The 24,140-nt window shown below is 38.9% G+C and overlaps 1 protein-coding gene and 1 long non-coding RNA gene across 2 annotated transcripts; both read left to right on the top strand.

Annotated features, from left to right (window-relative positions):
* The first annotated feature begins 4,542 nt into the window (after window positions 1-4,542).
* Window positions 4,543-6,738, top strand: LOC115921511. The gene is made up of 3 exons (XR_004062921.1): window positions 4,543-4,702; window positions 6,003-6,137; window positions 6,590-6,738. It is a non-coding gene; the product is annotated as an uncharacterized LOC115921511 (long non-coding RNA).
* Window positions 6,739-7,506: 768 nt separating this feature from the next.
* LOC100891686 (coagulation factor X) lies at window positions 7,507-18,774 on the top strand. Its single transcript, XM_030978863.1, has 4 exons — window positions 7,507-7,730; window positions 8,782-9,864; window positions 12,058-12,210; window positions 18,620-18,774. Exons 1-4 carry the CDS (start codon window positions 7,529-7,531, stop codon window positions 18,772-18,774), a joined length of 1,593 nt encoding a protein of 530 aa, XP_030834723.1. The 5' UTR covers window positions 7,507-7,528.
* Window positions 18,775-24,140: the final 5,366 nt, after the last annotated feature.

The raw sequence follows: 24,140 nt of genomic DNA, 5'->3' as shown, positions 1-24,140 counted from the left end.
TAATCTGTTTCTATTTTGATTATTTTAGTTTACACAACTTAAATTATATTCCTTAAATTATATTATAAACGAGTGATGTGGAAGACTAGTCAACGCACCCTTTCGGCAAAACCGGGGGGGGGGGCTTTGGACGAATGGTCGCGTTCAAGTCAACGCGACGCGACGCTACCCACCCTTTTGGCATAAGCCGGTAAATATTGATGAAATGCGCTATCAATTATTATCTGCCTCATCCTGTCTTAATCAGGGGTATCATCGAGCTGCGATAACATCAATGAGATTGATTTTGCGGAATTCACGTATGAACCGGAAGGTCTAGCACCCCACCCTGACGGGACTGTTGCACTTATTGAGTGTGGTGTCTTATATCAGATCGTGCCCACGGCTTTTGAGAGAACAACATGCACCAATGGATCGTGGACAGGACCGTTGCCCCGATGCAGACATGTTCGTAAGTAGATCATGAAAGTCTAGGCAGGGGCATTGTACCCGTTGCGGACGTGTTCGTAGGGAGATCGTGAAAGTCTGACATGGACGTGGCCCATCACGACAGACATGCATGTTTGTACGTAGATCATGAAAGTCTGGACAAGGGCTTGATCCCCGTTGCGGACGTGTTCGTCAAGCTATGGTCTTATCCGACCCACTTAGGGTAGTACATTTTTAAATGTGGCCATTTTTTCTACGTGGGCAAATTTTACCTCGGAGTGGTCACATGATCACCTGCGTCCGGTCCACGTAGAAAATGCTTTTTTTTTCGAGGTGTTCTCGTGGGCAGTACGTGGTACGGTGGACTACATAGGTCCGATAAAACGAAGACTGATGCACAAATCCTATTTTGTAACTTGTTTACCCTGCAAATAACGATGAAAAGTTGCAAGTATTATACCCCTGTGTACCCCCCCACAGGCCCCCATACGCACCAGCCACGCACCAGCCATGATTGCGCATGTCCATTTTTTCTCCACGTAGGAAAATGAAGGCTCGCGGAGGTCAGGTACGCGTAGCTTCAAATCACTTGATTAGTGCGCGCGGGCCACGTACCCCCCCCCCCCCTCAATCTCTACGTGGACCCCTCCCTATGCACACGCGGGTCGGATGATACCATGGCTTAAGTACTCCTGGGTGCATCAAGTTACTCTGGACAAGGGCTTGGCTCAGTTATGTTGTAGAGTCATTATTGCAGGAGATGTCCGTCATGTCGGTAGGTATGAGTAAGAATGAGGAAGTTTTGAAAGGGCTCAAACAAAGTGTGTGGATCTTAGATCACGGTAAATATTTATATACACTGTCGCTCATATAGTTTGAATATTTTTTTTTTACCCCAATTTAAGGAATTATTTTGACAATGATTTATTCCTAATAGATCTAGATAATAGTATACATTCTCAGATTTTATTGAATAATAATTTGCCAGTGTTTGTTTTGCGTGACTGCTAAAGCATGTGTATGCTACTATGCTTATCAACTAGGGGACCTACGCCCTTAAGTCATAAATGACAGTAATGAGGATTAATGCCCCATAAAAGGGAACTAATACGGCACATCGACACGGTTTTGATCCTGGGGCCTCACAGTTACGAGGCCATTGCTTTGCCACTGAACCATGGCTGTACGCAGCGGGGGCTAGGGTAGGGGGCAGTCCCCCCCCCCCCCCAACAAAACAAAAACAACAACAACAGAAAATGCAATAAATTGTCAACAATTCGTTGAATTTCTCCCGGTCCCCAACATAAACAAATCCTCTGTACGACCATGTATTATGGCTTAAGGCATGTGCACACAGAAACATTTTTTTATGTTGGGGACCGGGGGAAATTCGATGAATTATTAAAAATTTATTGCATTTTCTGGGTTTTTTCTTAAATTTGATAAGCATAGTAGCATACACATGCTTTAGCAGTCACGCAAAACAAACACTGGCAAAGTATTATTCATTAAAATCTGAGAATGTATACTATTATCTAGATCTATTAGGAATAAATCATTGTCAAAATAATTCCATAACTTGAGGTAAAACTATATGAGCGACAGTGTATATAAGATTATATATGCATATTCATTTCATGTCATTTCGTCTTTTTTCACAAACCATGATTAGAAAAACATGTTATTAATATAACATATAATACATAAATCTGGTGGTATAGAGAGTACGAAATAGCATCGAACAATTATTAGATTGTTCAATGCTATTTCTTACTTTCTATACCACCAGATTTATGTATTATATGTTATATTAATAACATGTTTTTCTAATCATGGTTTGTGAAATAAAGACGAAATGACATGAAACGAATGTGCATATATAATGTACCCCCTATTATTTATTTGACCAATATTTTATGAATTACTTTAAAGTAATTCAAACAATATTGGCCAAATAAATAGTAGGGGGTAAATGATATTGTGTTCTACAATAGAAGTAGTTTGCGAGGCACACCTACAAAGACCAGACGCCTGTGCGCAATTATGTAGATCATGTAAAACAGATGATGGTAAATAAAGAATAAGAACACAGTTAAGGTTGGAGTATTAATATAAAAGGCTAGATTTTATTTATTTTTTACATTGTTTTGTCCTTAATCAGCGAGAAATTGTCAACGTCATGAAGGCTTGGTCCAGATCTACGGACGGGATTGTCAGACCAAATGCAGGAATCGTCTTGAGGGGGCTTGTCCTGGAGACAGGCGATGTCATTGCGACGGGGTGTGTGGATGGAGTTGTATTCCAATTTGTAAGTACTGACCGCTTCTCGTCAATATCTAAACAAACCGTTCAAATCTATTTGAAATACACGTAACTAAAATAAAAGAGAACAATATGTGTATAGACTGTAATTTACAACGACGTTTTGGGCATACTATCAGGACTACCTTTATAGTAGAAAAAGAATACGATAAAATGACATTTGAAAAATGACGTTGTCATAATGTGGCACAAGATAATAATACTCGAATTCTTATAAACTCTGCTCTATTTCCGTCTGTTATAATAATAGGCATTCTCCGCTGTCCTACATTGGTTTACAAACCTGGATCTATCCAAATACCTGAGTCATATTTGTTGAAGTTGATTTTAAGAAAATAAAGATTACCTAAGAATACACGCTCTTAAGCACGGTGAGTGGATTGGGAGGCACGTGACCCCATCCACCACCCCACCACCCCCCCCCCCCCCGAATCGAATTGCAAATGGGAAGGTGAGAGGTGTAAAAGAATGATAGGGAGATGGCCAGGGAAATAAACACCCTACCCAATTCTTAGCCATGTTCCCTTGCATATCAAGAACGGTCATGCCCCTACCCTCTTGTGACATCAGACCCCCTAAGTAAATGTACCCAAGCTATTCGCCCCTGCTCTGAAGTACCGGAAATACTCGGTTATAATATCTCTTTAGTTATACACCTCGATCTTTCAGCCTGTAATAATTCGTTTAAAAAATGAGCATTTAGACATATCTATTCCAGACTATTTCTGCCCGGAAGTGGCTGATCAAGCAGGTATTTCAGTGACCTACGACCCCCCTGAACGGCGATTCAATGGCTACGCCAATTTCTCTTGTGGAGAGGGCTACATTTATCATTCTGGAAGCCGCAGGCTACGGTGTATGAGCAACAGACAGTGGGGTGGAGGAAACGAAATCGTGTGCATCCCAAACAGTAAGGAACATTCCGATTTATGTATCAATTTCATAAAGAGAAGGTTGAGTTCTGTGAAAAGTGACAGATAGTTTGTGAGCGTTGTTCATTCTGTTGATATTAGTGTGGAAGAATATCGTACAGAAAAATGCCCACTGAAAAGGATTTCTGCTGAAATACCATATTAAAAAATATAACAAGAAATAGCTAAAGTGTGTAGACCCTTTAAAAGAAAATGCCACATGTTCATTTTAGTCTCGGATACACTCAAAAAGGAACATTACTATGAAAACCAAAATCTAATTCTGGTCAATTTTTTCTGCGGTTGTGAGTGTTGGAGGAGAAGACAGGAGAATATGTGACGAGCATGGTGAATGGATTGGGATTCCCATACACTGTGAACAGGGTTAGTTTTTCAATCCCTAGTCATAGATAGCGACCTCAATTTCAAAGATATACCTGACGATTTGCATACAGTGACAATGTGAACTTCTGGCAAGCCATACCCCCCCCCAAAAAAAAAAAATCGTATTAATTACATGTCTGATATCTCTTTCACAGCTTCGCGGTTAATATGAGACATCTTTTAATAAGTCATACCTTAAATGATACATTGACATTACAAAATAATGCAACCTCTTGAATTTCTAAAGATTTGGCTGAAGGAAAAATGTTTTTGGATAAAAAAAGAATCATAATTTCGTTTCTGATAATCTATCATCTGCAGATTCTGGGACTCGAACCGTTTCATCTTGTAATCAAGACCTGGCTTTCCTTGATCCGTTGTGAAGTTCAAGTATTAAAATGCATTAATGGCTAAGAAAAGGAATCATATTAGCATGATTGTGATATTTTTAACATCGTTTATTAACACTTTTAATGATCTATCCTCTGCAGATGCTAGGAATCGAACCGTTCCCTCTTGTAATCCCGATCTGGTTTTCCTTGAAGAACCTCAGAATTTAGAAGTAGCTGAAGGAGATCTATTCCAGCCGGGGTGCCGGGTCAGCGACCAAGATGCAACCCTGACATGGCTCAAAGATGGGCAAAGGTTGGATTCAGGTGGGGACATCATCAAAAACCGATTAAAAAAAAACAATTCAGGTTTAGTTACATGGTACAAGAGGGCTATTTTTACTTTTCACCCGGAGATTTCTTTAAAAAGGGTATGTTTTTTCTTTTTTTCTCTCATCTCTTTGGACTCCTGAGAAATTATTCCGAATTTAGGGGGGTACATTGAGCATTTTTCCTGATTTAGGGGGGTCTCCAAGGCAGGAAAAGCCCGCGAAAAGCCCGCTAAAGGGGGGTTCGGAAATGTTGGCAGTCCTCAGATAGGGGGTGCTTTCAAAAAGAGGGAACGAGCATATGCGTACCCTAAATAACATTTTGGGCTTTCACTGGTCTGCTTCTCTCTCTCTCTATTATGGGGGTGTTTTTCCTCTTCGTTCTCGAATATTCAAACTTACGAAACAGTGTTTGCAATAATATTTTTGTTCGATTTATTTGTATCTAGTTAATTTAATCGAAATATACAATGCAAAATGTTACTATTCACTGATTCAATGCATGATTTGACTATTAGTTTTGATATCAAAATAGTAAATAAAAAGTAAATCTTCGGCTCTCCTCATAAGTCGATAAGAGCCTTGTATTGTCCATGACACTTACGGTCTTCTTATGGGAAGCCGATCAATGAACCAAAACAAAACTAATAGTAAAATCATGCATTGAATCAGTGAATAGTAACATTTTGCATTGTATAATTTCGATTAAATTAACTAGATACAAATAAATCGAGAACGAAGAGGAAAAACACCCCCACAATAGAGAGAGAGAGAGAGAGAGAGAGAGAGAGAGAGAGAGAGAGAAGCAGACCAGTGAAAGCCCGAGAAAAATTCAACAAGGGGCAAGAAATATTGTAACAATAATAGTCTCAGATAATTCTACAACGACAATAAATTCCTATGCACACATACACAATTTCCACACACATCCACGAAATATGTAGAGGTTTCGTCGTCTAGTGCAGCGTTTTTATAAATTCTCTAGGGGTGCCGGGTGAAAGATTAATTAAAGATCCTTTTTTTATCCGTTTTGAAAGTAACGTCAATTTTGTGGAAACAAGATATTACAAACCGCTATGTATTTTTATGACGGAATGCCATTTTAAAGACAATTAAGTGTCTTTCTTGGTAGTAAGAGTCGGTATTGAGTCCGTTTGGCGGCGTGAGTAGGTAATATGTGTTTATTTTGCGTCCCTGCCAATCTGGTAAAGGTGTTACATAGCGATACATTTTCAAAGTAATTCGAGACCATAAAAACAAAACATAACATGGTTGGTTTCTATCAAATTCGTCCTAAGGTGCTGTAGACGGTATCTTCATCAACCATCTCAACCAACTAATCATTCCAAGCTTCGATGCACGACACGGAGGAAACTACTCGTGCGTTGTATACTCTGGAGACAGGGAATGCATAAGATCAGAGGCCAGTATAAGTAAGTTCCTTCCTCTCAAATATCATTCCTGGTAGAATAGATTGCCTAGTATCAGGTTGGTTTGTCAATACTAAGAGTTAAGTTTATTGTTCATACAAACAAAACGAAGTAAATTGTATGAATTGTCTCATTTCTACCTCCTTCACACAAGCGCATTTTAAAGGGCAAATGGAGAGCCACCACCCCAAAACGTCCAATCAGGAAACAAAATTACCACAGCTACTTGTATATGATACATATTAAAATCATACAATTTTATAAATCAAAATGATAACGTCTGTCGGAATAAAAAACAGGGTCGGGAAAAAGATTTTCTTGCTGAATTACATGGATCATCATTGGTTTTGCATGGACATTTCCGACCCCCCCCCCCCCTCCCCCACGCCAATGTCTAGATAAGCCACTGTTCCTTCATTTAATTCCTTCATTGCCTTAATTTGCATTGCTGACAGCTTTCGACCCCCGAAGCTACTTCGAATTCGTTCCCGTGAATGCGTATGTCGATATCGGTGACGATCATCAGTTCCTGTGCTCTCCCATAGAAAACACATGGACTGTCATCTGGGAGAAGGATGGGCGACCGCTGGAACAAGGAAACCTTCTCATCGTGAGTTACTAATTTTCTAAATTAAGGGCAGTTGCCCACTGGGGTCTCTTGAATTCAATAGCTTTTCTAAATGGCCCATATTTGTCGCATTTTCGAACTGGGATCAATGTTATACACTTGCTATCGTATGGAAGAATACAAGAAATAATTCAATTATGTGCGTGTTCGAAGCAAGAATGTTGAAATCAATTAGCTAATGAAAAAAGACTGAAAATTGTCATTTTTCTATATTTTTAAAAATATTCAAAGAAAAGTTATTCCGGTTTTATCCTTCATGAGCCAAATGTATTGATGAAAATTGCTTTTGTAATTGATTTATTTCTTACTTTTCCTAAGCGTGTTGAGACCCCTTTCAAAGGAATAATGCAATATATAGGAACTCTTCTATTATTGCTCTTATTATCTGTTTATTGAGGAAAAGGCCATGTTCTCACAGCTGAAATCTTTTGTTAAACCATGATATTGCACAAACAGTGACTTTCGATTGATAAGTCAGAGAGATGGACGTATTTGGAGGATATTGGATGTCCTCCGTTAACGAGACAAACTCCGGAAATTTGTGAACAAACGTGACGTTTGAAAATGAGAGGAAGAAATGTTCAAGCCCGTCCTAATTTTTCGGCCGCCAAGAAATAACGAAATAAAATCATTTTCATGAATTAAACATTATATTCCGGGGATGTGAATACATTCTTTAAAAGAAAAAATATATATAAATAAAAACTATTTTGAATAAACTTGGGCCCCTGATCTTTTCATGAATTAAATAAGGCTTATATATAAGATGTATTTCCATACATTCAAGTGGTTCTATTTATTTGATTCTTTTATCTTGCAGCTTGGAGGAAACCTATATCTGAAAGATATAAGGGATGAAAATGTAGGAAAGTACACTTGCGTTGCTCGTGACCAGTTCGGGCGAACCAAGGGTCGAGTACATGCCTGGCTTTATTTGACTGATCCACCTCAGATTGACATTTCTACAGGTAGGTTGTTGTTGTTGTTTGGTATTATCGGCGTTTCATTCTTAGGATCAAAGCCTTTGAGACCGTATCCGGACACCTACCCCCTGGACATCCACCCCACGGATAACCACCCTCAGTCAACTGTCCCCTAGGACAACTACCCCCTAGGACAACTACCCCCAGACAACTACCCCCTAGGAAAATTATCCCCTAGGACAACTGCTCCTCGGACAACTATCCCCAGACAACAACCCCTAGGACAACTAGCCCTGAAGTGTATATATGCATATCATCATTCAGAAATGACAAGTCATTCATGAGATATGAAGCGAAAACAATCCACACAGAAAGAAAGGAAAAAAGAAGAAAAAACATATATTCTGACAAAATCAATAGGTGCTCTGCTACGCTACGCGGCAGAACACCTTAACAGTGTAGAAAACAAATTGCTATCCTGAGTGACGGGTCGGCTATATTGGATGTGATGAGTGGGGGAGGGGTGGGGAGGGGACGAATCGACCGCGACCCTCCCCTTTTTGTGGCGGCCTGACAATAGAGAATAGGGGAAAAGAGAGAATAGATAGAGAGAGAGAGAGAGAGAGAGAGAGAGAGAGAGAAAAGGAAAAAGAGGGGGAAAAAAGACCCCCCAAAAAGAAAAGAAAAAACCTGAAATAAGCTGAATTGAAAAAAACTCGAGAGCGTCCGTAGGTTATAGCGTACACGTTGGCTTTGGCATCCCTTGTGGAAAATCCTGGATCCACCAATGCTGCTACTAGTACTACTACTAACTACTACCATTGCTACTGCTTACTACTACTACTACTCCTCACGGTACTTCTACTACTATTTCTACTATACTACTACTACTACCAGCCTCTACTATTATTGACTTATAAACATGGTTACGGAAAGCTAATATTATGTATATATAATATATGTTTTTTCACTCAATGGAAATAACTCGCTTCTAAATCATTGAATGTCATATATTGAAATGCTGAAAAGAGCTTAATTGATCTCTACTCTTACTAAAATGACTACAAGTACTTTCTTTGTATTGTTTTATTCCTAGTTTGCGGCACAATTACTTACTGGAAAGAGAGCAAATCACAAACTACTCCCTCACCAGCGCAAGTAATAGTTGCTCAACCCGAGGTCGCTGGAAGTTCAAGCGACTGGAGCAGTGAAAATTTAAACGAAGCAGGCCGTGTGGTCGGAGGAATTATAGCAAATCATGGTTCGGCGCCCTACATGGTCCGAATTTGGGAACAAAGGACTGTGAATTCATGGACCTTCACCTGCGGTGCGACACTCCTGGACCAGAGGTGGATTTTGACTGCTGCGCATTGCATGCTTGACAAGAACAAAAAATTGATTCTAAAGGAAAACATTAATTTATTTTTCGGTGACCATGATTCATACGTAAAAGAAGAGTCCGAAAAGAGCCGACAGCCAGCGGAAATAATTGTGCATGAAGATTATGACAAGACAAACTATGATAATGACATTGCCCTGATACGTATCGACCCACCACTGTGGGAGTTCACTCCTTACATTCGTCCTATTTGCCTGGCCCCTTGGGGTCTAGCCAGTCGTCTCATGGAGACCAGTATCAACGAACGCACGACCGGACGCGTGACCGGATGGGGACAAGAGACTTTCAGTGGTCCAACCAACCAGTTTATGAAGGAGGTGGAGTTACCTATTGTTGACCGGCACACTTGCGAGGAGAGTGTTCACGAAAAAGAAGGGGAGTTTACTGACAGCATGTTTTGTGCAGGTTACCACAGTCCGCTGCGGGACGCTTGCCTAGGCGACAGTGGGGGTCCATTTGCTTTTCGTCATGATGATGGACGGTGGTATCAACTGGGTATTGTAAGCTGGGGCGTCGGGTGTAATAAGGAGGGGGAATACGGGTTCTACACAAGCGTGTCAAGATATCTTCATTGGTTACGTTCTAAGAATGTAACAGTTGCATATTCTCCAAACGTAGAGAGAAGGTTCAACGAGAGTCGACGCAGTGAGGCACTGGCCTTTACAGAGAGATCTCCTAGCATTTTGAATGTTGCAGCAGGTAGCGTGGTCGACCTAGAGTGTGTACCTAACAGAGATGATGCGTCTGTTCAGTGGTTCATTGGGAATAGCATCAGACCAGGTAACATGTTACTCTCTACATACAGAAAATGCCTTGTCAGAATACATGTGTTGATTCCAAACACTACGAGATGGGTTGGTAACAACACTCACATTTGGTCTATGCAGCGTCATGTTCGTCAAATAAGGAGGGTAATGCCGACACCACACCAGACCGATATCAGCTAGACCATGTGCAGGAGAACAAACAATTAAATTACCCCCAATTAGTCAAAAAGTGGTCGGTTTGGAGTCAGTGTAAATTCGTTTTGGTTATAGCATTATTAGATGTAAAGTAAAAAAATTGTCTAGTATGCCAAAATTTATTCAGGAGAAATTGACGCCGTTGCATGTGACATACTCCTTCAACAGATTAATCATTCTGTTTTATTCTTAGAGCAATGTTATGTTTTGTTTTGTTTCTTTAAAGATAAAGTTGAGTTCTGGTCATGTGATTGCATTGTGAAAGGAACGGTGTGGAATCTGTCAGAAAAGGTTGATCATCTAGTATATAAGTATTCGTGTGTATTGCAAGGTTCTGGAATCATCAAAATGATAAGAAATTTGGCCAAATCTTGGCAAAGTTACAAGCACTGTACACAGAATGATGTATATTGGACTACACGAGCACATGGCGAAAAAAACCTACCCCCCGATTTTTACGATGTTTCATGTCATATTTAGAATATGAAGGCATTTGAAGAGCCATGCTTTTCAGGGAACATGTTTAATCTGATGTTCTTCCTCCCTTGCATAATAACAATGATAACGCTCACAAATAATTGTTTACCTCTTCCCAGAACTCAACCTTCTCTTTAAGGAAACGTCTTGTAAAAGTGGGAAAGGCGTTTTGGAGCATTTCTCATTGTTTTATCCCTAGGAAGCAATGTCCCATGATACAGAGATTGGATTTGAAGTGTATTCATGCATCGAAAAGGACAAGAAATAATTCACAACTAGACATTGAAATCGTCACGGAGACGAACTAGGTGATCTGCCGCTTTGATCAAGACATATCACATGAAGACACTTAATGGGTGATTTGGTCTTTAAAAAAAAAAATACCCTCCACGCATATAACACGCCTATTTACAAGCTCATTGTGAGATTTGATACACTATGCAGCTGATCTGACATCAAATAACACATAGTCAATGAAAAATTAGGACTTTGAAAAAAAAATCACACCCTCCATTCATATAACACGTACAAGTAAAAACCATAATGGCACCTTAAATCGGAATTTTGACCACGATCCCATCTTCTGATCAAATATTAAATCATTTGTTAATTAATTAGGTTTATTTGTAGAGTGAAGTCTCAGCTACAACATAACAAAATATGGGAGACATCAGAATAGAGATAGACGAGATATATTCAAAACAACAATGCCAAATATTACCTAATCGAATCAAATTTAATTGTTTTCCTTCAGTGGCCTTTTACAAAATGGCGCCTAGATGACGCCACGCATCATTAACATGAATCAAAAATATTTTCACTAGGTTCAATGATCATGCATATGGCACATGTCATGACAATTTCATCGTCATTAAACCATGTCATTCATAAGATATAAACCAAACAATTTCCATACGGAAAAAAGGGGAAAAAAGGAAGAACAAAAAAAGAAAGATCCTGATGAAATCAAAAGGTGCATTGCTACGCTAGACGGCAGATCACCTAAAAAGAAATATTCTGACGAAATATATTGGTGCTTTGTCCCGCTACGCGGCAGATCACCTGAAAAGATAGATTCTGACAAAATCAATAGGTGCTCTGTTTCGCTCCGCGGCGGATTACCTAAAACAGATAGATTCTGAAGAAATAAATAGGTGCTCATTTTGGATCAGAGTCTGAAGCTTCTTAATGTGTAGTCTCAGTTAGTGGCCGTTGATTTTAAATGTTTGTGATTTTAGTCAATCTGTCATAATTTGATGATTCTAAAATTCTTGCCGCAGAATTGTTCCTTTTGACAACATTATTAATCCTCCAGAATAACTTCTAGGATGTTATTGCATGACAGGTACTCAACTTTGTCTTTAAAGTTTGATGCAAAAATTATGACGCCTTTTATAGTAACGTGAAATTAATTGAACCATAATACTGTCCCCCTTGACCCTTGTAATGTTTAATGTTGTATCTAAATATTTGTTGTTCCAATTTGACTTTAATACTAGTAAAATCCTTTTAATTACTCTCTTGTTATTCAAAGTGAGACAACTTGTGGAAGGAGTGCGCATCCTACCTACTGGACTAGTCTTTCACTTTGACGCCGTAGAGGATCGTTTCTTTGGAGTATACTCGTGCGAGGCCAGGGTCAATGATGAGGAGGGAGAGCAAGTCATCAGGGCAAACTTCCAAATACGTAAGTGGCTTAGTGGAACCATAGCAAATAAATACAGATAATTGTTTCACACGTGCGCGGTCATAGGTAAAATCATTAAGCTACGAATAAACAGGTTATAGTACGTTAGCTTTGTTACAAATGACCCCCAAATATCCACAGATCTTTTACACATGGAGACGTCCCGCTGGCGTAATTTTTATTTACACAGCGGCATGTGATTCTTACAGCTTGAATTGTGCGCACATGGTAACCGTTTAGGTTGGTGATAGGGTTAAAATAATAATGCAAGCCCACCTTTCATCAGCTCAGGGGCGGATCCACGTAGCGATTATTCCGGCCTGACCCCCCCCCCCCCCTAGCCCCCCAAAACGATAAAAAATAGGATAATAACGTAAAGTTTACCTTTATAAAACAAAAACAAAAGCGCCCCCCCCCCCGCTTATTCGCCGGCCGGCTGAGTCGGCACTAAATTTTGTATTAAGATTTGGCTACCCCCCCCCCTGGATCCTCTGCAGGCGCGGATCCACGGGGGGGGGCTGACGGGTCAACCACAAAAAAAAAAAAAAAAAGACTGAGTTGGCGCAAAATATTTCCTGAAAAATTGGACCAAAAAAAAAGTGCCTCCTACCCCCCCCCCCCCCGCTTATTCACCGGTGGCTGAGTCGCAACTAATATTTTCTCAGGGATTGGGCCCCCCCCCCCCCCCTCTTCCCGCCGGCTGGATCCGCCACTGCATCAGCTCAATCGGTAAGGACAGCGTAATACAACGTTGGAGTTGTGTGTTCGAATCTCAGTATTTATACAGTTTATTGTTTGCCTTCATAAATAGGGAGGCAAATCAATAAATAATCAAAGTCTAATTGTTTGTGACCTCTTTCCAAGCTTTCGTAGCTAGCTAGACTCTTCGAGAGTGGGTTTATTAAAATTAAAGCCGTACAATCACAGGCTATTGGAAAAATAAAAAATATGCGTTCCGCTGTGTGTATTTCGGAATACTCACTGCCGAAGTAATGGAGGTGCTTCATGATTGCCGTTTGTTTGACCTCTTGAGAAGAATACTCCCACCCGGCCGTGTATCAGAGAACGTGCTGTCGGTGAATAAATGAATAATGATTTTCATAAAATTCATGAGCACGAATCCAGTATTTGTCTCGATGGGTTTTTAAAATGTTAGTACAAATGACCGTTATCTGCCTATGCGTAGATTGCATCTACGAACTGGCTTATAGTTCCCTCTCACCTACAATCTCTATGGGACGGCACTATTTTGAGACTCCATGAAAGCACTGACCGATCACATACAATTGTCTCTCTTCTCCCAGCTATGGGTGGAACTATAATTTTGAAATATTACTCGACAAAACACGGCAAAACACGCGTATGGTTATATCTTCTGGCGTAATTTTGTGGGAAATGGTAATATCAGTAATAAGTGGTCGTTGACTAAAAAGTAGCCTAGACACAAACGTATGACCTACACGATATTGCTCAATAATCATGAGTGTAAAGAGTGTATGACAATGAAGAATGCATTATTGGTTAATCCGTTGTGAAGTTCAAGTATTAGAATGCATTAATGGCTAAGAAAAGGAATCATATTTGCATGATTGTGATATTTTTAACATCGTTTATCAACACTTTTAATGATCTATCCTCTGCAGATGCTAGGAATTGAACCGTTCCATCTTGTAATCCCGATCTGGTACACTGCGACCTTTGACCATTTTAATCGCTGTGTTAATCGCTGTTTTCTCCTGAACGCTTTCACAGTGGCTGTTTCATCGGTGTCACACCGATAGAACGAGAATTTAATTCGCCTATTTCTCTTCTTTTCATCGGCTATTTAATCGCCTTTTTCTCCTCTGTAGCATTCATACTGGCCGTTTCATCGGATGCGTCCGGATGCATCCGATCGAGTGGTTAAAACGCTTGAATGGATATGGTCGAGGGTTCGATCCTCGACCCACAGAACTTCGATAATTGTATACACCTTGCTTCCGCGCAGGTGTGTGTGCACCATACTGCGACCCCCCCCCCCCCCCGCCTCATCGTTCTCTCTCTCTCGAAAATAAAAAAAGGCGTCCCGCGGGGTACGGTACAGTCAACGTACGCTCGATCATGAGTACGAGTGGAGATGGTGCGTACATTGTGTGCTTGTGGCCATGGGCCATAGTCCGGTTTCCTAACATATTAAACAAAGGTTGTTCTTGTAAACCTAAAAGATAACCGGAGACTTGCCCGACATAGCAACAATTTTTGTAGGCAGACTGGATTCTAAGTATTCAATTTAATTCAGTTCGATTCACTTTTATTCATTTCCATTTTCAATAAAAACCGATACAAAGATATATACAATAATAAGCATTTGCATCATATAAGAAAATTAAAATAGGGAACTAGAAATAAAAGGTCAAATGGACTTGTGGAGGCATAGTCCCCCGAACGGTAGTTAAGAGTTTACATATACAAAAAAAACTAAACAAAGACACATGCATGACAAAACATGACAGGGGCATCGTTTATGGCAGGTAACACAAGTGGAAGTAATCATTACAACATCATACATTTGAAGAAAAAAAATTAGGTAACGTTGAATAATGTAATTATTGGTACAAGAATCATTGATATTTAGATATAAGATGCTGCTTCAAGCTTCTTTTTAATAATGTTAAAGACTTGCATGAGGATATTTCAGGAGAAAGAGAGTTCTAAATGCCAGGGAAATTGTTTCTTACGGATTAAAAAAAATATATTTGTCTTTACTGGCCAAAAATGAAACGAGTCTCGCCCACGAGTATAATAATTATGAACATCGTTATTCAAAGTAAACCTTCTATAAATATTTATTTGGAAATTAAATCCAAGCAGTGCAATCGAATAAAAAAGACAAATCAATGATATTCAGTGTTTTCAATTTCATAAACAATGGGGCAGAGTGAGTACGATAATGACAGCCTAAGCATATCCTAAGGGCTTTATTTTGTAGTTTGAATAATTTATCCAATTTTGTTTGATACTATTACCTCATACAACAATACAATAATTGAAAAGTGACATCATAAATGCATTATATAAGAGAATGCAGGAATCGTATCTTTCAATCTATAGAGTATACCGATACATTTAGAAACTTCCCAGTACATATTTGATATGATTTGATTTGATTAATTTAATTCTGTTTGATTTTCTTTTTCTTTTGCATTTTCACAAATATATAACAAGCAAATCATTGCAAATTTCATACATGACAAAAGATTATTACTACTTATAAGTACACCAAGATAAAATAAACGGTATTAGTCTTAAGTAAAGGAATATCATCAATTTTGAGAATGATACCACTTTAGTATATTGGCTATTTTACAAGTCTTATTATGGAATGTCACCTAATTTGTGCTACTAATTAGGTTTATCAACAGTATCTTTGATTTAAACCTTACACATATATTTTCCAATTCATCATTGATATTACTTTCTAATTCAACAATATTTGGATGCGTCTGTAGTATCACCTGCATACATCATATATTCAAATTTATCAGAAGCTTTATGCAATTTATATATAGCAAAAATAATAGGAAACCAGGATTCACTCTTGGGGTACGTTGTGAGTAATACAATATAAAACGATTAGTAGCTATTGGACCCTATTGTTAGGTTAATTTTAAACCATTGCAAGCTAGGCACTCCTCTAATTCCATAATATTGTAAGTTTGATAATAATATTTCGTGATCAACTATGTCAAAAGCCTTTGACAGGTTCATAAATACCCCTATATCAAATGTTTATTATTAGTTGCAGAAAGAACTTTATCTTGTAATTCAACAAAGCGTAAGAAGTAGAATGATGTTTTCTTCATCCATATTATAAATCAATAAGAATATTATCTTTCAAACAAAATCAATATAGTCGATTATATACACTTATATATATGGGCACACAGAAGATTTTTTTTTTCTGTTGGGGACCGGGGGGAAATTCAATGAATTATTGAAAATTTATTGAATTTTCGTTTTTTATTTTTATTTGTGGGAACTGCCCCCTAACCCTAGCCCAAGTGCGCACAGACATGGTTCAGTGGTCAAGCAATGGCCTCGTAACTGTGAGGCCCCAGGATCAAAACCGTGTCGATGTGCCATATTAGTGCCCTTTTATGGGGCATTAATCCTCATTACTGTCATTTATGACTTAAGGGCGTAGGTCCCCTAGTTTATACGCATAGTAGCATACACATGCTTTAGCATTCACGCAAAGGAAACACTGGCAAATTATCATTCAATAAAATCTGAGAATGTATACTATCATCTAGTTCTGTTAGGAATAAATCATTGTCAAAATAATTCCATAAATTATATGAGCGACAGTGTATGTGAATTATATCATCAATTCATACTTCCTCTCCGTTCAAAATTCACAAATCTGCTTAATTGTAACCATTACCAAATGTTGTCATTTTGTGAAGTACGTGTACAATTGATTTGTCCCAAGGTATGTTTCTTTGAATGTGACACATCAAAGTTAGAAAATAAAAGGAGCACGTGTCACAGTACAAAGGGTTATTATCAGAGGTGAAAATGGGGCACTCACTAGGGATGAAATAGCACTTGTGAGAATGGAAATTGGGCATTTGTCGACGGAAAAGAGGCAACCATCAGATTTTGATACGGGCATTTCTGAAAAAGGGATAGGTTCCTCATAAGAAAGAAAAAGGGCCACGTATCATTGTTAAAAAGGTTAACTTTATCAGAGGTGAAAAGGGGCACTTACCGCATCTGAAAAGGGGCACACACCATATATGAAAGAGGCACTTATGAGAATGAAAAAAGGGGCACTAATAATGAAGGAAAATGTGCATTTGTTGAAAGAAAAGGAGCACCGATCAGATTTTGATAGGGGCATTTATTGGAGGTGAAAGGGGGCTTTTATGAAAAGCGAATATTATGAAGGAAAAGGAGCATTTATTAGGAAGGAAAAGGGGCACGTGCCAAAATGAAAGGGGTGTTATTAGAGATGAAAAGAGCACTTATCAGGAGGAAAAGGGGGCACTTGTCAAAATAAAACGAGTATCTCTCAGAATTGAATAGGGCCATTTACCAGACATGAAAAGGCGCACTAGTAGGAGAATGAAAAAGGACTATTTTCATAGGTGAAAAGGGGCATTGATGAAAAGGCGAAGGGCTATTTGTTAAATGGGGGCACTTATCATAAGGAAAAGGGGCACTTATTAGAAAGGAAAGGGGGCACATGTGAAAATATAAGGTGTGCTTATCCGAGTTAAAAAGAGGTAGTTATTAAAAGGGAAAGGGGCACTTCTTACAAAGGAAAAAGGGCAATTGTCAAAGTAAAAGGGGCACCTCTAAGATTTGAATAGGGCAATTATCAGAGGTGAAGGAGGCGCTTAACAAAAGTGAAAAGGGGCGCTTCTCGTACCCGAAAAGGGGCACCTACTAGAGATTAAAAAGGGCACTTATGAGAATGGAAAATAGACACTTATTGCAAAGGAAACTGGGAACTTGTCAGGGAAAAGAGGTACGTGTCAAAACAAAAGGGGCACATATCAGAGGTGGAAAGGGGAGGGGGCACTTTAAACAATTAAAAGGGGCACATATTAAAGGAATAGGGGCGCTTCTTACAAAGTTAAAGGGGCACTTTTCCTATGGAAAAGGGGGCACTTTGTGGGTACTTGAAAAAGTGGGCACAATGCCCCCCCCCCCCTGCCCCCCCCCCCCCGGGTCCGCCGCCTCTGTCCTTACTAAATAAACACTGACAAGGGAAACAACAAAATACATGAAATTATCAAATGATTATTGTTTAATCATGTTTTTTTCAAAATACTGAGGAAAACTTTGTGATAAGGCTCTTGGGAAAATGAAAGAACTGATAGGGCAACAGGGAGCAGGAGCTGTTATGATGGACAGAGGGAAGAAGAGAAATAGTCAGAAGAGAAGGATGAGAAGAAATATTGGGTATTGAAAGGATAGACGAAGAAAAAAGAGCAAAGGAGATAAGGAAGGAAATGAAAAAATGAAAAGGAGACAAAGAGCGAGACAAGAGACCAGAGAAATATAAGAGAAATAAACTCTAATGGGAGGCACTATGAACATGACGGACAAAGAAAGAGGACAAAATAATACAGTTCCTCATTCTGCCCTCAACAATTGCTGTGGTAGACAAAGGAACATCCCTTCACTGATATTATGTAAAAATGTGTAGAACTGCCCGTCCGATAAAAGAAAGAATCACTGAGCATAAGAGGGACGTCAGACTCCGTCGAACTGACAACTCAGCCGTAGCCGAACATGCTTGGGATAACCAGCATCAACCAGACTGGGACGGGGTTCAGTGCCTTTCCCAGGAACGGCATTGGTATACACGGAGGGTGAAAGAAGCTATCAATATCCGTCTCAATCCTAATAATTTCAACAGAGACAACGGGATCGATATCCCCGAATTTTGGATGCGGACGATACGCCGCCATGACACTCGCCGTCCTGCCAGCCAACACCGGTCGATTCCATTCAGCAGACGGTCCGATCCAGCGGCCCGTTGATTGGTTGAGTACCGTATGCGTCGGCCAATAGGCCTGGTGCATTAGCCGAACCAGCAGCCGAATCCAGCGGCCTGGTGATTGGTCGATCACCGTGTGCGTCGACCAATAGGCATTGTGCGTTATTGTTCCAATTATCGATCGAATTATGGACCGCTCCGCCGGTCCTCCCGTAGAGTATAAAAGACCCTTGCTTACAGTAGTTTTTATCACCTGACGAAGTATCGCAGTAGCATACGAAACGTCGTGATCTTTTAGATTCCTTTGTCACATGGTACACTCAAAATAAAGAAAACTAAACACATGCCATTTACGATACTCGTAATTAATATCCAGCTTTATTATAAAGCAAAGAATAGTACCATTCTCCGACAAAAAGAGAATGGTACGAACGAAATAAATATCCTCTTACAATATCTTTCCAAAAACACTCTGTCCCAGCAAAATAAAATCAACCTTGTCAATCAAATATATGATCAACACCTTTGTAACATGTATCAAATCTTTCTATAATTTGTTATACATGAAGTCTACAACAATAATGTTCTATATAAACAGACCTGAATTGTCTTAAATATATAGCACATCTGTAACTTAATCAATTCACTCATACACATCTCGTTCTTGAGAAACTTTACCTTAACATCAATAAACAGACCAGTATATTGTCGTTTATTTAGTTATCAACTTTAACAAATTATACCTTCAAAAATATCATGTTCTCTTCTCACAATAATCAACTAACTTCTTGTCACGTGAACGGTTAACTCCAGACCTGTATTGTCCAGCTAACTTCACCCTTGATTACATCTTTCAAAGTCGTCTTTATACAAAGCATGCATCAACAATACACACTCAAACACGAAATAGTCCATATGGCTCTGCTAAGCCTTTGACATCTTTTCAGATGTGACTTTCAAGTTCATCGAACTGTTTATCTCAAGTTCCATAATAGTCTCGTCAACATTCTCGGCACCATTATCGCTCACCATAATGTTCATATCGCGTTCTCTACTGAAGACGCCATGTTTTTGGTGATCGGTCGGTCACGTGTCCGGATGTCCCGTCTCGCATCAACTCTCGTAGCCGTAGAAATATCAGCTTGTCTCCCAAGCCCCTGTGCCATCTAAAATGTAAAGAGTTCAGGCACAAACATTTCTCTACTATAGATTCTTCTTATATGTGAAACATGCATCAATACAAATTGTAAATATTTTCCTCTTCTTAATCATTAATTTCTTTGCCCAAAATATAATTGATAACAAAAGGTGAAACAACATGTTATACCTTTCTCGTACTTCAATTTGTCATTTGAATAAAATCACCCTTCATTAAAGTACAAGATAATACAATCATCAATGTAGTACAATAATACAGTATCATGATTTCACTTACCGATGGAAAGTATCGGTTCTACTTAAAGCTGCAAATTCTCATGTAGCAAAACTTATAAAGCCAGAAGCCACATCTTTCTCAACTTGTCTTCTACAATGTGTGTACAAGCAGCTAACTATAATGCTTTGAAGCAAGCTGCTACGTACAACAAGACCTCCGTACACCAAGCCAGCTTCTTTGGGTGTGGCCCTAGCCAGTGTTACTCCAGTACATTATATACAGTCAAAACTACAAAAAAACACTTCCTGTCTATAACAGGTGTAATGCCATTCCACTTTCCTTTCAATGGTAGTCTCAACCTTTTCAAACAGTAAACCGTGACAACACATTCAATGCTTCGCGGAACACTGTATAATTTATACACTAATTACATCCACCGATGGCACATTCACTCTCGCTCGCTCTCGCTCTCTCTCTCTCTCTCTCCCTGTCACAAGTACACGCTATAATTCGCTTTATTTAGTTCCTAGTTTAATGAAAGAAAAAGGATATTTTGATAAAACCATTGATTGCATTTTCCAACGATCGAATTATGGACCGCTCCGCCGGTCCTCCCGTAGAGTATAAAAGACCCTTGCTTACAGTAGTTTTTATCACCTGACGAAGTATCGCAGTAGCATACGAAACGTCGTGATCTTTTAGATTCCTTATTGACCACATTGCGAGACAAACGTATATCACTAGCGATATTATTTTCGATACTATATCCGCAATGAGTAATATATTTAGCATTAGATTGTTTCTGTTTGTCTGTCGCTCCAATTTGGGGGTATTCTGAGGTACTCTGAAGTATATGCTGTGCATCTGTGTGTGTGTGTGTGTGGGTGCGTGTTTATATGTGTCTTTAAAAATGATCAAAGCATGGGAAAAGTTAGAAGGTTGTAGGAATTTTGAAGAAAAGAATAATCCAATTATTGTTAACAATAAAGATTTCCTATTGAAAAAGAAAATGATTTTTGATGAGGAGTTGTTTACACGCATTATAATTACAATTTAAGATATTTTTGCTAAAAATGACATGCGGGCAATATCTCATTTTCAACATTTGGGGTTAAAAGAAAACAAAAATGTTGATGCATGGACTATTGGGTAAGCTATTTTGAGAAGCGGAAAAAGGATAACTGGAGTTTAGTGGATGTAAAAGAGTATGATATGTTGATGCAGGTTAACAGTACTGTAAAGCTTCTCAGAGATGTATTATCGAGGAAGGTTTATGAATATTTGATAGAGAAGTTACAAAATGTATTTGTCTTGAAGATTCATGATAGACGGGAATTTTCAGATTTTTCAAATGAGGTATGTAGAGATATGTTTAGTAGGCCTAGGAAAGTTACTCTTGTTAACAGACTAAGAAAAATTCAGTATAAACTGCTTCATGGAGCAATATGTACTAGAGAACATTTATGCAGATTCGGCTTTGTTGTAGATGACTTGTGCTCATTTTGTAAGCAAAGGATAGAAACATATTTACACTTGTTCTGGTAGTGTGTACATGTTCAAAGATTATGGCAACATGTAATAGCTAAGTTTGAGCCAAGGGAATTAAGGTCTATCGACTGGATAAATATTCATTTAGGGTTGTCCGGTAATTATCCACGAATAAAGATTTTTAATACAATTATTTTTTAAATGAAATCTTGGATATATAGATGCAGGGGAAAGTCCGTAATATTGTCTTTGGGGGAGTTTAAAAAAAAAAATGTAAGTTGGAATTTAGGGAAGAAGAAAAGAATATTGCAGGGAGGGCAGGTAAATTGGCCTTACATTTACAGAAGTGGGAACAAGTGAAGTTTTTTATGAACGTTTAACACTGGGCTATTGTGGCTATTGTAGCCTCGTTTAAATGATTTTAAAAAAATGTTTTAAACAGATTGTTTTTGTTTGTCTGTCGCTCCAATTTGGGTTATTCTGAGGAGGCTAGGAACAGTGTGTGGTGGAAGTGTGGTCGGGTGGTGTGTGTGTGTGTGTGTAGCATGGCAGGGGAGGTGCGGGGGGGGGGTGGTAATTTTGTTACCACTTGAGCTCCGGACCCCAGTATGAACTTAATTGCATAAGCCAATCAAAGCTCATCTTGTCAATAACAAGCTTTAGGCGTGCTAAAGATGCGAAAATTCGAAACGGTGCAAAGCTCTGGGCTTCACACACGTACACACAGCGCCTTGCCTATATCAGCATGCATGGTTTGTGTGCATAGGCCTAGGCTTGCAAATGTTTCATTTCTGCTCTAGCATCTCAACCTTTAGCAAATTGATTACAGTTCTACAAATATCAGCTTATCAAATTGCTGTGAAAAACTGTTACTTAGCCCTAAGTTAAAATTCCTCTAGCAATCAAGGACAGGCCTTTCTCGTCATCGAAGCCACTTTATATTATAGGGACTTATTTCTAAAGATTTTACGGTTGAGAATTTATTATAGATCTAGACTATACCGAGTGAGTAAAAAAAAACAGTTTACACCTAGAAAATTGCTTTAAAAAAAAGAAATCATCTATAAACAGGAAATTATTATACATCTTATGAAAGAGCATGTTATCCCAATTCATTCGGAATCATTTTTATGTGGTATGTGTTCACGCTTGGATGAACAGGAGGCATTGTTTGCGCGAGCGCACAAATCACCTTGCGCCAAAGTGATAGATAGTTTACAGTATATGTTGGGATTAAAGTGAGAGAATGAATTGAATGTATCAAATGAGATGCATTGCATATGCTTTTCTCATAAGCAAAGTCACACACACACACACACACACACACAAACATACACGCGCGCGCGCGCGCGCGTGCGCACACGTGTTCGTTGATATTTGATATTCGATATTTGAAACGTGTGGCATGATTAACTTTGTCAGGGATGTTATTTGGATCTGCAACGACCAAATTAATACCCCAAATCCAAATTGTTTTATTCAAACATCACATAATCAACTTTGGCGCAAGTCGATGTTTGCATTCTCGCAAACAATGCCTCCTGTTAATCCAAGCGTGAACATTATACCACACAAAAATGATACTAAATTATTCGGGATAAAACACTCTTTCATAAGATGTATAATAATTTACTGTTCATAGATGATTAATAAAATAATTAGCAATTTTCTAGGTGTAAACTTTGTTTGACTCACACTGTATACACCTCTAAAAGGCTCTAATAATATCAGCTTCATTTGTTACTTCTTTTATTGCAGGAATTCTCACCTGAGAACATCACAGCAATTTCTTAAGCTGATATTATTAGAGCCTTTTAGAGGTGCAGATCTATAATAAATTTCTCAACCATAAAATCTTAAGAAATTAGTCCCTATATATAGTAGCTTCGATGACGATAAGGCCTATCATTGATTGCTAGAATAATTTAAATTTAGATCTAGCGCTAAGTAATAACTTTACACGGCAATGTCATAAGCTGATATTATATTAGAGCCATTAAGAGGTGTATATTAGATCTATATTAAATTCTCAACCGTAAAATCTTTAGAAATGAGTCCATATAATATATAGTGGCTTTGATGACGAGAAAGGTCTATCCTTGATTGCTAGAGTAATTGTAACTTAGTGCTGAGTAACAGTTTTTCACAGCAATTTGATAAGCTGATATTTGTAGAACTGTAATCAATTTGCTAAAGGTAGAGATGCTAGAGCAGAAATGAAACATTTGCAAGCCTATGCCTATGCACGCACACCATGCATGCGGATATAGGCAAGGCGCTGTGTGTACGTGTGTGAAGCCCCAAAAACCATACTACATGATATGAAATCTAATAACGCCATGCCATCGACACTGGTAAGCGGAACTTCCTCGACATACATAGCCCTATATTTTCTATGAAGGAGATAAGTTTGTTTATGAATGTGTATATTTTATATCCTTCCTAGTTGGCTCATCGCCATGCATGTCTGAAAGTGATCGTTCCGGGCGCTACACGGTCAGAGGCGGTGGCGGTAACATCTGGTTGGAGGGTGTTCCTAGTGGGTCTAGGGTACAAGTCTCAGTAAGCTGCAATGTG

Source organism: Strongylocentrotus purpuratus, unplaced genomic scaffold (genome assembly GCF_000002235.5).
Source record: "Strongylocentrotus purpuratus isolate Spur 01 unplaced genomic scaffold, Spur_5.0 spur5_scaffold_1, whole genome shotgun sequence".
In the NCBI taxonomy this organism is placed as follows: domain Eukaryota; kingdom Metazoa; phylum Echinodermata; class Echinoidea; order Camarodonta; family Strongylocentrotidae; genus Strongylocentrotus; species Strongylocentrotus purpuratus.
Note: the sequence above shows the minus strand (reverse complement) of the source record. Positions and strands in the feature narration are given on the sequence as shown.

Bases quoted from the DNA above. Each gene is read 5' to 3' on its own strand.
- LOC100891686 (XM_030978863.1), top strand. From the start codon at position 7,529: ATGTATTTCCATACATTCAAGTGGTTCTATTTATTTGATTCTTTTATC. The intron at 9,865-12,057 runs GTAACATGTTAC...TGTTATTCAAAG, and splicing joins TGGGAATAGCATCAGACCAG to TGAGACAACTTGTGGAAGGA. The intron at 12,211-18,619 runs GTAAGTGGCTTA...TAATTTCAACAG, and splicing joins CAGGGCAAACTTCCAAATAC to AGACAACGGGATCGATATCC.